This window comes from Dromaius novaehollandiae, chromosome 8, assembly GCF_036370855.1.
Source record: "Dromaius novaehollandiae isolate bDroNov1 chromosome 8, bDroNov1.hap1, whole genome shotgun sequence".
In the NCBI taxonomy this organism is placed as follows: Eukaryota; Metazoa; Chordata; class Aves; order Casuariiformes; family Dromaiidae; genus Dromaius; species Dromaius novaehollandiae.
In genome coordinates this window covers 12,604,956-12,618,147 of record NC_088105.1, presented here as the reverse complement: position 1 = coordinate 12,618,147, position 13,192 = coordinate 12,604,956, and the positions used below count along the sequence as shown (strand labels likewise).

At 51.0% G+C, this 13,192-nt stretch overlaps 1 protein-coding gene across 1 annotated transcript; it reads right to left on the bottom strand.

Annotated features, from left to right (window-relative positions):
- Positions 1–543: 543 nt before the first annotated feature.
- LOC112997420 (flavin-containing monooxygenase 3-like) lies at positions 544–10,626 on the bottom strand. Its single transcript, XM_026123432.2, has 9 exons — positions 10,450–10,626; positions 10,124–10,261; positions 8,193–8,381; positions 7,122–7,284; positions 5,773–5,915; positions 5,387–5,586; positions 4,344–4,702; positions 3,584–3,656; positions 544–2,142 (listed from the first exon to the last, which is right to left on the bottom strand). Exons 2-9 carry the CDS (start codon positions 10,253–10,255, stop codon positions 1,797–1,799), a joined length of 1,605 nt encoding a protein of 534 aa, XP_025979217.2. The 5' UTR covers positions 10,256–10,261; positions 10,450–10,626; the 3' UTR covers positions 544–1,796.
- Positions 10,627–13,192: the final 2,566 nt, after the last annotated feature.

Here is a 13,192-nt window from a genome sequence, read left to right as displayed (position 1 = left end):
CACCTTAACCCTAATGTGCTTCAGCAGGCTGAATGCCTTGCCTACCTCTCCAGCCATTCCAGGAATGCGGTGTTTGTGCAAGAGTCTGGAAAGTGCTTTCCCTGCACAGGAAAGCAGGGCAGCTCTTCGAAGAAACTGGTGGTCATTGACTTGTAAATACTGGCCCTGCCCCCCTCTACCTGGAAAAGAGCAGGTCAGTAGGAATGAAAGCATGATTAGAAAGTGGAAATATCCACCCCATGGCTGCTGGTAGTGGGGACAAACCCATGTTGATGAACGGGGTCAGCGAGGAGCAGCGATGGGGATGGCACTGCCACACTGGCAGCTCGCTGCCCCTGCCCCAGGGCTCCCCGCCATCCTTCACCCACGGAGTGTGTCCTCTGAGCACCCCTCGGCTGAGCACGGAGCAAACAGCAGCGTCCTCCACCTCGGCAGCTTGTGTCCTGGCTAGTGACGAGGCTGCAGCCATCAGCTAGCGTAAAAACCACACCGATACGCCATGCACTGTTTGCTAATTGTGGGAAAAAAAATCGGAAAGATAAATTAGAAGATTCCACTATGTTTTTATTTGTATCTGTGTTTTTGAGATAGACAGCGCATTTGAGCTCTTTTGACTTGGACCACAGTCAAAAAAAGAGCTGCTTCCTACCATAAGTACACATAACTTGGGTTGGGAGAAGTAAGAGCAGCCATAAACCTTCATGTCCTGGCATCAGAAAGTTTATTAGCGGAGCGCTCAGCCAGAAGCAGGAGGCACTGAGAAGGGAACATCAGGCTGTCCTTTAATCTCATTTTGAGACCCAGAGCTTAGGATAATAATGCTATTCTGCATTTATACGGCGCCTCATAAAACCGTGGAGCATTTTGCAAAGCTGACTAAAATGATTGCTTCACGGAGGCAAAAAGCCAAGATACCCTGAGTGTGTCCTGCGGCTGCAGGCTGCCCCGTGCATTAGCAGGGGGTGGCAACGACAGCCCGTGCTCCTGGGAAGCATCTTTCTTTCCAGCAAAGAGCTCTCGTGGGCTCAGCAAACCGCTTGTCTAACACCAAGGTGCTTGCAGAGGATTTGACCCCACCACGGTGCCTGCTCGGGTTGAGCCGTGGCCGGCAGCAGGCTGAGCACTGACGTCCTTCCAAGGGCCCCGCGGCCGCCGCTTTTGGTTACGCAACCTGAGTTTGGCCGATTAGTTTGGCTGTTGGACACGGTTCATCTCAGCTTTTGAAAGCTCACATGTTCCAGCAAAGTCCAGATGTTGTTCTCGGAGCTGGCGGGCAACTTATTTTTTAAGCTGGGGGGGTGGGTGAGTTTATTTTCCAAAAGAAACCTACCTTTTACGCCAAAGTATTCTTTCCTCTCAGTATTTTTATTTTCATCTGAAAGTTTTCATTCGGATGTCTTTCCCCACTGGAGGGAAAAAAAACCCATGGATATTGGTTTACTATGAAATTGATTTTTTGGAAGTGCCAATTAAAGTAAGCTAGTTTCACCCAAAGGACAAACTTTACAGCAAAACAAACATGGTGGCTCCAGTTTTCCACTGGGAAAGGAGATAGTAAATGGGGAGATCTAAGAACCATGTATCTGTGAACTACTTTTTGACCACATTTTGAGGGATAAAATAAGCAGCGTTGCTGGCTCAATATTTACACTCTGCCATAGACCCAACTGAAAAGGCTCCCAAGTTTAAAAAGTGCAGAGATTGCATCTTATTTATCAGTGCCATTGGTTGTGACCCTCGTGGATTATTTTGGGGTAACACCACTTCCCACCCCGCCGCTCCTCACCAAGCCTCTGCTAGCAGTAAAGGAAGGCGAGGAAGGCCATGAGGAGCAGTGGGAGGAAGAGCATCCCCAGCACCGCCAGGATGGGGAAGGCCAGAGGGGTGGCGGGGGCCACCCGCGTCCGCGTGACCCCCAGCGTTCGGTCCCACTGGGTGAGGATAGCCGTCCGGGCGCCGCTCCACTTCCCCGGGCCCGTCAGCCGAAACTGGTATGGGGTGCAGGGGCCGAAGAAGACCTCCAGTGCCAGCTGTGGGTCCGTCAGCAGCAGCTTGAGCAGGCTGGGCTTCACGCCGATGGCGGTGGCCAGCTCGTCCATGTAGGTGATATAATCTGTCTGCAGCGTATTGCTGCTTCCGTACCTTCAGGGAGAGAGGAGGGGAGAGAACAAGACTCCTTTGGACACGTTTTTCCCCTTTTTTGCCCAGCACAGCCGCAGTTTCCTCCCGCAGCCTGCAGCGGTGGGGAGAGGAGGAGGTGCAGGAGCTCGGCTCCCCATGCTGTGGGTGGAAATCAGTTCCTGCTGCTGGCCAGCTTGCTCCGCAGCCTCTGTCCCTGTGCTCAGTCCGACGGGGCACCCTTGCATGGGAAGCTACTCTCGTGGTGATCCTTTTATTTTGCACCTTCCAGCTCTGTGGTGGGATTTGGCTCGAACAGGGAGCGTAAACTGCTCTAAGGATGCTAAGGTACGCTGCTACGTCGTGCTAAAGGAGAAAACCTGCTCTTGCCACCCTACGTGTGCCAGCGGCATTTGTCATTGACTGTCTCCTTCCCTTGTATTTTAAAGGCATCAGAAGCCAGAGTAGAGGAATAAAATCTAACTGCTAATTCCACTCAAATTCCTCGCTTGGGCTTTGTAAAGAGAAAAACTCTATGCAGGGTCAAATTAGTGCAGGAACTTGGCAGGAAAGAACAGGAGCTCTCTCTGGTTTGCAGCCTCTCTTTTTCCGTGTCCCCCAGCAGACTGTTGAGGCAAGGGGCAGAGAACCTGCTCCCACCAGCAGCCTCCGAAAGAGGGGGTGGGAAGCATCCCCTGTTGGCACAGTGGAGACAACAGTGTCCGTCCCCTGCTCTCCCCATCCCCGAGCTGGCGGGGAGCATGGCTGCATGGGACAGAGTCATTACTGTCATTAGTGAAGAAGTCTGGATCACAACACAATGCTGCATGTTGACACTTCCTACAGTGCAACGGTTTCTAAAAACAGAGTAAAACATTGCTTGGACCAGTCTCAGTTTTGACTGCTTATATTCTTATTTTTACTTCGTATATTTTAAAAATATTGCTTTGCTATAACGTGAGATACTCTCAGAGTGGTGGAAAGCAAGGCATTTTAGTGTAATTTATGAAACCAAAAAGTCAGTTTGAAGAATACTGATTGAAATGTTCTATTTTTGCTGAAGCTTCACTCTCACTGTGTGTGAACACAAACCACTTTTTCAAACTGGAGTGCTCAGTGGCAGCAAACAAGCATTTTTGAACAGGAAATCTTTCCATCAGAAATTTTCCACCCAGATTTGCCTGATTCAGGCCCTATTAGGGCCTGCAGAAACATATGCACCAACACTAGTGAGAGCTGGGTTGGGCTTTCTCCATTGCAGAGGGGCAACCTGTGGGTTAACATGTCTGAGACCTGAGATGCCCTGTTCAGATGCCACCCTCGGAAGGAGCTGCCTTCCTCTTCCTCACGAGCTGCCCTCTCAGCAGCTCCCCCGGGGCCCCCATCCCTGCACTCGCGGATGGCTAAGCCAAAAGCAGGGCTTTTGGTCCCCCACCCTGCAGAGGTCCCTGCAAGCTGCACCTACCACTTGAGTTTCTTCCCCGACTTCTCATCAATGTCGTCCATCATTTTGCTCATTGGGGGAAGCCTGCACAGCCCTGGAAAGAGCAGGAAGAGTGTCAGCAAAGAGAGAGGATGCCTGGAAGATCCCTTCCACAGCCGATGGGATTTGCATGCTTCAGCTGAGTCCTTGGGTGCTTCTCTTCCCTTTGGCATGAAGTTCTGGGCTCAAGTCAGTCTCAGATGTCAGGGACATGACCAAACCAGGAACCCACAGAAGCAGCCTCTGTAGGACCCTGACTGCAGCTGGCCTCCCTGTGCCCCCCATCCTTTAGTGTGTGTGAGACAGTGCCCAAGCAGCTCTTCTGACCCACCGTGAGGACCTCGTTGGCAGCAGGCTAAAAAATTTCCCCCTGCTCCCATGGGGCAAGGCACCCCATCACACAGACTGGTGAGGTGGCTTTGTAACTATGAAATAAAATTGATGTGGGGAAAAAAACACACAAAAACCCCTATTATCAGTCTTTCCTTGGGACAGAAACTTTCACTCAGCTTCTTCTCTCACTCCACCATTACACTGTAGACATGCAAGACACTGTTTTTGGCACAAGGATACCTCTGGCAGGGAAGTAGAAATAATCACCCAAGGACAGGGAGGGATGAGAAATCTTCTCCAGCAAATTTGTTATTAAAACTGGTAACCACAGACTGGGAAACCACTACTGGGAAATGCTAGTTCCCATTAGGAAATAGATCGCTTGCCCAGGATGTGCCCTTCCACCTACCCTGAAACACCTTAAGTGCCCAGCGACACTGGAGCTCCGATGTTGGGATGATGGCTCCAAGAGACTGGACCAGCCCAATGACAGCCATGGTTGGCTTCTCCAGCTGAGGAGGGATGATGCCTTTGTAGAGAGTGACCTCATTGTCCCTGCTTTTGATGATGGAGTCATCGTCCATGAAAGGGTAGGAATAGCTGTAGCCAGTAGCGAAGATGACCACGTCAACATCCTCCTGCACGGTCCCATCTTGGAACAAGATGGATGTTTCCCTGAATTCCTTCACGTTAGGCTTCACCACGACCACACCGCATGCAATGCGGCTCGGGAGGTCATCATTGAACACTGGCTCTTTACGGAGAGTCCTGCAAGGGAACAGGCAGTGGGACCGTCATACATGGGGAGCTCCTGCAGCCAGCCAGGACAGGCATGCCAGGACAGGCATAGCAGGCGACTGATTGTGGGGGAGTGCTAAACCCAGCAGCAGCCTTGCTGTTTGTGGTGCTGCTACTTTCCTTAACCCTTAGAAGACCCTGTGCGCAGCACAACAGGTACCATACAAATGCTGCATATTTTTATGAAGTGCTTCAGAACAGCTGCTCGGGGCTGCAATTGTAACAGAAAGAGGGAATTAAAAGGCTGCAGCGAACAGTTAAGATTGGAACTGAGTGTTTGACTATTAAAAAAAAAAACAAACAGGCAGGGTTTGCCTCCCCAGAGGCAAGCTGGGTGCAGGGGCCTTACCTGGACTCCATCTGTGGGGGATCAGCACTGGCACCTCTGGGGGGACCTGGCCATCCTGTGAGATGGGTCTGATGCCGGGGCTGACCCACCATCCCTGGCAGCACTGCTTCTCCCTGCTGGTTTAGCCACTTCCCAGACACCTAACGAAGCCTGGGACAACCTCACCCCATGCACTCGGAAGCACGTGAAGCAAAGGAGAAAAGGCAAAGGAGCTTGGTGCTGTGGTCAACCCTCTGCCACAAGGACATGTGCCCCCGATGTCCTCTCCTCCGCAAGCGGTTTGTGGATGGACCATGCATGCTCACCCATTCACTGGCATGAGGCCAAAGTTCTCATGCTTGAATGGCCGGTTCATGCTCCTCACGTATAGCCAGTCACTGAGCGCCCTGGGAAGGATGCTGCTCAGCCAGGTCTGAAAGCGAGTGACGATCATCATGTCCCACGGGTAACCGTGCTCCCAAACGCGACTCATCACCCACGAACCACTTCTGGAGCTCAGGTAGACCTGGGGGAATGGCCGGGCAGGTGTCAGCCATCCTGCAATTGCCGTGAGCATCCTCACACAGTCAGAGCCAGCTCTCGGAGCGTGAGCACATGCTGGTGCAGGTGGGGACAGGCTCTCCCGGCCTCCCAGCCCTGCTGCAACCCCTCTTGGCTCCGACTTTCCTCTCTCCCACTGCGGGCCCCATACCTGCGATGCCACAGCACTGAGCTCCACAGCAATGTCACAGCCCGAGTTGCCCAACCCTATCACCAGGACTTTCTTCCCTCTGAATTTTTCTGGCTCCTTATACTCTCGGCTGTGGAAGTAGCAGCCTTTAAACTTCTGTATTCCTGCATGGAAGGACAGAAAGGGAGTTAATTCACCCCAGGAATGAAAAGGAGAGGCTGTACTGAGCCGTGGGCTCTCCCCTTCCCACAGTGTATTCCAGCAGCCATTGCTGTAGTATCATCTCTTTGAGGCTGTATTATAGTGGACGTCTCCTTAACACAGAGGGATGCTGCATCCTATAGTCCGACAGATTTTTGTCTCTGGGATCATTCAATATTTAAACAGAAGGAGAGGGACCCCAGCGTGCGAGCACAGACTTTCACAGAATAGCTGGGGCTGGCAGGGACTCCTGGAGATTATCTCGTCCAACCCCCTGCTCAAGCAAGGTCACCTAGAGCAGGTTGCCCAGGACCATGTCTGGCCAGGTGTTGAATATCTCCAAGGATGGAGACTCCACAATTTCTGTATGACCTGGGCAAGCAGCTGTGATTTCTAGAGCTCCTGAGAAGAGGGGCCAAAAAGATATTAGACCAGGCCCTTTGCTTCCCCTTGTCCCAGTCTAGTCTTCCACCAAGGAGGGCCCAGCAAATCCTGGGCTGCGGATGTGTGCAAGGACGTTCAGACACGTGGGCAGCAGTGGCAAGGAGCTATCACCTGGCAGAAAAGGAAGGTGCCCTGTGAATATCATGTCTCTGTCGTGTCCTTGCAAATCAAAGCCCAGGGCTCTGAGCATTGGCTTGCAAGGGTTCCCGTGCGGCTGGCAACACAGAGATGAGACCCCGCTGCCACGCCACCAGTGCCTGATGCCCATCCGTCCTCCAAACAACCCCCAAGCACAACATGTTCATCACCAGAGAGCTTTTTCCCTAAAAGCTTTAATGGCTGCTGAGAGGCAAAAGCTTTCTGCTCATACATGTGACATCTGTGCTAAAAGTCATGGGAAAATGCCAAAAAAAAAGTGCTTTACAAAATCCTTTCAGGAGAAATCTTCTGTTAAAGGGAACACACCAAAATCTTTTTTTTTTTTCGGGAAAAGATTAGAAATGTCTCTAGTAAAAATGTCCTTCCTTTGATACGGATTAAATACTGAGGTTTTTTTCCTTTAAAAAACAGGTTTTGATTTCCTTAATGGAAAAAAGCAACGTTGATCATGACGACAACATTCTCTTTAAAGCTGAGAAGGCTTTTTTTTTTTGCCGGGAAAGAGTCTGATGGAAGACATTTGCCTGGCTGTGTCACGTTAGGCGAGTCATACACACGCAGCTTACCTGGGAAGTGGGCAGCAGGGAGATTTGGGTAGACGTGATGCCCAGAACAGATCATAACAGCATCAAAGACCCCCGTCTCTTCCTTCCCTTCCTTTTCCGTAACGACATCCCATTGCCCCGTAACAGAAAAGTTGGGGCGTTTTTTTATCTTGGTGACCAGCGTCTTAAATAAAACAAACAGATCCATGCGTATTTGTGGTGCCAATAAAAAGGTTTGGAAAAGTTAATGCTCCAGTGGGATTCAGGGGTCCCAAGGAGTCCAGAGGACATTTGCCTCTGCAATTTAGTGCCGACAGCTCTGGGGGACACAGACCCATTCGCGAGAGTGGCTCTGAGCTCAACACAAACCAAGCCATGGACAGGAATGGTCGTAAAAGATAAATAACTAAAAAAAGAACTAAAACTTGCTAGAAGTGTGTGGCTTTTTTAAAAGATTGCTTTTGTAAGAGTGTTTTGCTTTTAACTGTATTTCCATTTCGTTACAGTTTTCATAGCTGAAATCCTTAATACAGATTGGAAAACAACAACAACAGAAAAACAGGAGAAAATTCCCCGGGTTCAGCTCTCCTGCAGCCAGATGTGTCTTGCCTCCCCCACTCAAACGAAAGGTCACAGAGCAAATATTTTGGCTGGAGCAATGTGGCAGTTCCCCAGTGCCTCCTAGTGCCTCCTGCACTCTTGGGCAGACGGGTTTGCAACCCGCTCCAAAAGCGACAGTTACTGAATAACTTGGAGCAGACTCCTTCCGCGGGGCTCGTCCCCTGCCCTCTCCGTGCGCTGCGGAGCAAGCAAAGCCCAGCACTGCTTGCGTGGGGTCTGCTGCCCCACGGTCAGATATGGCCCTGCCAAAACTGCTGTTTGCATGGAGGAGACAGTGCGGAAGCGGCACTTTTCCCATGTTGGCTGGTTATTTAATGCTACTCACTGGAGAGCTGAGGAGGCCCCATCTAACAAAGCCAGCCCAGGCAGGATGCTTTTCCCCAGGACTTTTTCTCCCAGGATTTTTCCTGGGAGACCCAAATTGACATCCCGCCCAGGCACCCCAGCCCCTCCATGCTCCAGGCTTTCTACCTTGAAGCGGATGTGCCGGAGCAGATCAAAGTGCTCGGCAAACTTCCAGATGTACTCCTGGAGCTTCGAGTTGTGCATGTAGTTGGGGTGATCGTCAGGGAAGGGGAAGTCAGGGTAGCACATCATCTCCTTGCAGGAGTTGGTGAAGACGGTGCGGTAGATGCTGGCTCGACCCTCCTCGACGTGCTCCTGGAGGGAGGAGGTGCGCGGTAGGATGAAGGGGAGATGGGCGAGACCTGGAAGACCCAAGCTTTGGGGGCTGGTCCTAAAGAATCGCATGCAGTATGTCCCCCTAATAACCTCAGATGCACAATTTATCAGGTTAGTGTAATTTAATCTGTGCTTACTTTAAAGAAACATGAATTACGACATTATCTCTACTTAACCTTGCACACACATGGCATTATTTTAAAGCTGAAACACCTCTTCTCATAAACAGATGCAGAGTTCAAAGCAATTTTTCTTTCTACCTAGCTGGAACACACATGGGTCGTCACAGGTGTATTGCTCCAGTGCATAACAACAAAATCCAAACACTGTCCGTGTCAAAGAAATACTTCATCTATCATCCTACCCTAAACTCACTGTCCAGGCCCCTGATCCTCAAGGCCAATGGCTCACAATGAGAAGATCATAGTGAAATACATTTCAAAGAAAAAAAAGTTGCTTTAAAAAAAAAACTACATTATTTTTTAAGTTGCCTAAATGAAGGTCTAGTGGGATGGTTTGGTTTGTTAGACTTCCTCAAAATGAAGATATTCAGGTGAATGCTTTGCTGAACCTGCTGATTCTACATTTTTTCAACCCAAAAGCTTTTGCAACCCAATTTTTGCAACCCAAAAGTTTTGGGTTAGAAATTACACAGGCTCTTCCAGAAACCATCGCCCCTTTTCCCTACCTCCAGTCTAGAACCGGGGAAAAAGCGCAGAGCCATCAAGGGAGAAAACCAAACAACACCTGATGGGTCCCAGGGGCAGGGGTGAAAGGCAGTGGCTGCCCCGCCGCGCTGAGCACCGACAGCTCGTGACAGGCAGGGTTGGTGCCATGCAGGGGAGGAAACGAGCCTGGTGGGTGCTGCAGGGGGTGAGCTGGGGAGAAGACAACGGTGTCCCCAAAAGCCCAGCAGCTACTGGGATCTGGCCACCATGGAAAGCCTCCAAAACGTCCCAGGTGCCGATCCTTCACGCGCGTTTCATTTCCCTGATGGGGCAAAGACAGCGAGGAGCCCTGCCGAGCGTGTTTGCTTTGGCCCGGCTGCAAGGCCGGCAAAGGTTTGGCTGCGTTTTACACAGCTAAAACCCCCAAACGTGGGCCTCTCTGGGCTGTACCTGCGCCGGGACGGCTGTCCCCAGCCCCTGCAGCAGCCTGCCTCCGCAGGGCCGCACCTGCCGTGTCCGCGCTGCGGCGACAAGCGCCAGGACAACACGGTGCGAGTGCACGTCCCCTCCTCACGGCTCTGACGCCAGAGCCGTAACAGAGCTGGGAAAAACGCCGCAAGGTTTACACGCGGGAAAATTCAGATGGGGGCTGGCCAAAAGGTTACCAGCTTCCTGATTGGGGGGGGGGGGGGGGGGGAAGAGATAAGGAATATTTTTGAGTTTTTCCTTTCACACTGATACTCTGTTCAGAAATACTCCATTTCTAAGCATTACCAAAACGTACTGCCAGCCCCCCTGAAGGAGTGCTCTGGAGCCCAGGGGGGCCGGGATGCAGCGGCCGGCAAAGGGGCAGGGAGCGCGTGGCGGCGGCAGGGCTGCGGTGGGGATGGGAGCCAGGACATTGGTGCAGGCGGGACAGGTAAAAGGCACCAGCTGGTGCAAGCGGTCTCAGCACCCGACCTGCGCCCGTGGGCCCCGTGAGGCGAGAGGGCTACGGGTCCTACCCGCTAACTAGCCAGCTTTGAAACTGTGCAGCAAAAGCTCCCGGCTCACCATGTAGCGCCAGAGCCCCCCGATGTCCTCGCTCCTCTCGAAGCAGGTGGGCTCCAGCCCCTCTTCCCGGCAGCACTTGATGGCCGCCAGCCCGCTGACGCCCGCGCCGACGATCGCCACCCGCCGCACCATCGCGCCCTGCGCCGGGGCGAGAAAGCGGCTGTTGAACGCGCAGGGTGGCACCCGCGCTGGGTGCACGGGGCACTGCACACCCCCGGCAATGCCGTCGCCTGCGGGGACGGGGCCACCTGTCTCGTCCCCCTTCCCAGCCTCCACTTGCTGGGCTCCCTCAATAACCTCGGAGTTTCCCTCTGCTCCGCGCCTACCTGCCTGCTGCAGCCCCCAGACACGTGCAGAGAGTTTCAGGCAGGGAGGAAAACCCACGGCTTCCCCGGTACCTCCAGGCACTTGGAGGAGAGACTGAGGCTCAGGAGGAGTTTCCCTTCCCCAGCAGAGCTCTTTTATGCACCGTGGCACAGGAGGCAGGGCCAGAGCCAGGAGGTTGTTTCAGCAAGTGACTTGTGTTGTTTGGACTTCAGCAACCCTGCAGCTGTAACGTGAGGAGCCGCCGCAAGCTCAGAGCACCGAAATTAGGAAATAAAGCATCAGAGTGAAGTTACTGTGAGATTGTGCCTGGGTCACCGAGCAGCAGCAGCTGCCCCTGGCCAGCCAGACCAGCAGCCTTGCACACCCGTGAACACACATGCTCAGACCCCATCTGAAACCACACCACGATGCCAACGGTGTCAAGAGCAGTGGGCAGGGCCAGCCTACTCGACCTCCCCAGTTCCCCTCCCAGTGCTGTGTTTGCTCCTTGGCAAAGAGGGGAGGCGGCAGTGCCCCCCATGACACAAGCCAGCGGTGCTGGTGGCTTGCAGGCCACCCCGTTCTCCCTCCACTCCCCCCTCACTGCAGGCAGGATCTCCTTGCAAAGCATCCGACCGCTTTCCCATTTCCTCCACACTCAGAGCACTGCACAGGAAGGCAAGATGGACAGATGCAGGCAGAAGGATGGTGCTTTCTTTGCAGGGGCCACCAAGGAGACTATCTAGAGGGGGGTCATCCACCTCGCAATCAGCTAACCAAGGTGAAGGACAGAACAAAAATGCAGGGATAAAGGGTCAATTACCCAAGTACAGGTAGAGTAAAGGTGACTGTAGGAATGGCAGACCGGCAAGGAAAGCTGTATTTTATACACCACTTTTCTGTCTTGCCTCTGTGGTCTTTACAAGCATTGCCAGAGCCATGCTGTCCACAACCATGTCATGCAATGGCCCAGGTTTCCCAAGCACAGGACTACAAGTAGCTCGCTGGCTGGGTTTAATCTCCATGCAACAAGTTACTGACACAGCTTGATCCTTTTGCCCAACAGCGGATTCTTTATGGCTTCAGTTCTGCTCAACATTTTTTTTTTTTTTAAAGATTTTAAGTGCTGAAATGTCACAGCTCACCTGCTTAAAATTAGATGCATGCTGAAGCAAGCTGGCCAGAATCAGGTTTGAGGAGCAAAGACCTATAACTTCAAATTCATATGGACTTTCTCTAAGCCACCTTGTGATGTTGCCTTCAAATTCCCAATTCTCATAAGTGTTAAAAATGTGTTTTAGAGAACATCTGTGGGAAAGGACATAATGCAGGCAAGCTTGGAGAAGTTTGTTTGAAAATCCAGATCCATCTTTGCACTCCTCATCTAAGTCTAATTCCATAAATTCATCAATCAAATCCTTGTCTCCAAAAAGGCTTTGTGGGAAAATAGTTCAGCTAGTGAATACAGACATCTGAAAGTCTACATTAAGCTGTTGCTGAAGTCCCTAAAGCTAAGCTGGACTATTAATTCATGCTAAATTCACTTGAAATAGAGCAGAGAATGTCAGAAAAATGACTGAACAACCGAACTGGTAAAAAATGCTATTTTTTCCGCTATTTGGCAATTGTTTGGGGTTTTCAAGGGAACAATTTTGGAGTCATGATTAGACTGACTTCATAAATTGACAAGCTGCCTTTATGGATTCTCAGATTAGAGGAGGACACATGAACCTTCTCCTGCGACTCCTGCAGAACACAAGCCAGAGGAGGAGGACTCTTTCTGTAAATGCTGACAAATGCTTTAATTTAAAAAAGCATTTGTCACAAACATCCAGCTGTGAGGAACACTACTGTTTTATTTTCAAGCAGGAAGGGCAACAGTTACTTCCATAAATGCTCACCAGTTCACTATCACCCCCAAAATTATCAGGCATTTTAGATTTAAGAGAACAGAAGAGGAATCACATTAGATGGAATCTTATTTCCTGGCTGGAAACATTTGACTCTTAGTGAACTTTCATGGATTTGAGTTGCACCCAACATGTCAGGTCATTGCATTCGGTTGATTACAAGATGCAGGGGTATGATTTTCCTTTGAAGACAGTGTGTAATTTTCCTAGCTTCAGTGTTATTCACCTGTGCAGATGATCAATCATGTATTTTTGTGTAGCATATGGGTCTTCTCCCTCCCACACTTGGCCTTCAGAAACCAAGTCCTAGCAAGCTCCAGCCCAGAGCTACCATGAGCACACTGCTCTGCCAGGTGAAGATGCACTGCTAATCAGGAGTGGCCATTGCACAAGCAAACACAAGGAAAGCAGAGGCTTTGTTCAGGACTGCTGGGACTTGTGACAGCAATAGGCAAGACCATCCTAGTGCAGAGGGAAGGGAACAAAGGTGCAAGAAGAGTAAATCATTTACCCAGTGACACAGAGGAGCATCAGAAATAGGAATAGGCCTTCGACCTCTTGACTCATCATTTTCCAGCTGGTATTTTCCTCATTCAAAAGAAGGGAAAAAAGATTTTGGACATTTTCCTGCCATTTTTCCTCTTTAGGTCTTTCCTTTCTAAAGGAAGAGAAAAGGCTGCAGGCACAGGAAGTTGGAGAAAAGAGAGAAGTTCAGGTATTCAAAAATCCCTAAGCAAAAATCAAAAACTTTGTTTCTAACGACACTAAAGGCAGTTCTGGACAACATCTGCAAAATTATGTTTTACTTATCATACACTACAGGAAGACAACAGGAGGGAGCTCTCAGCCTTCA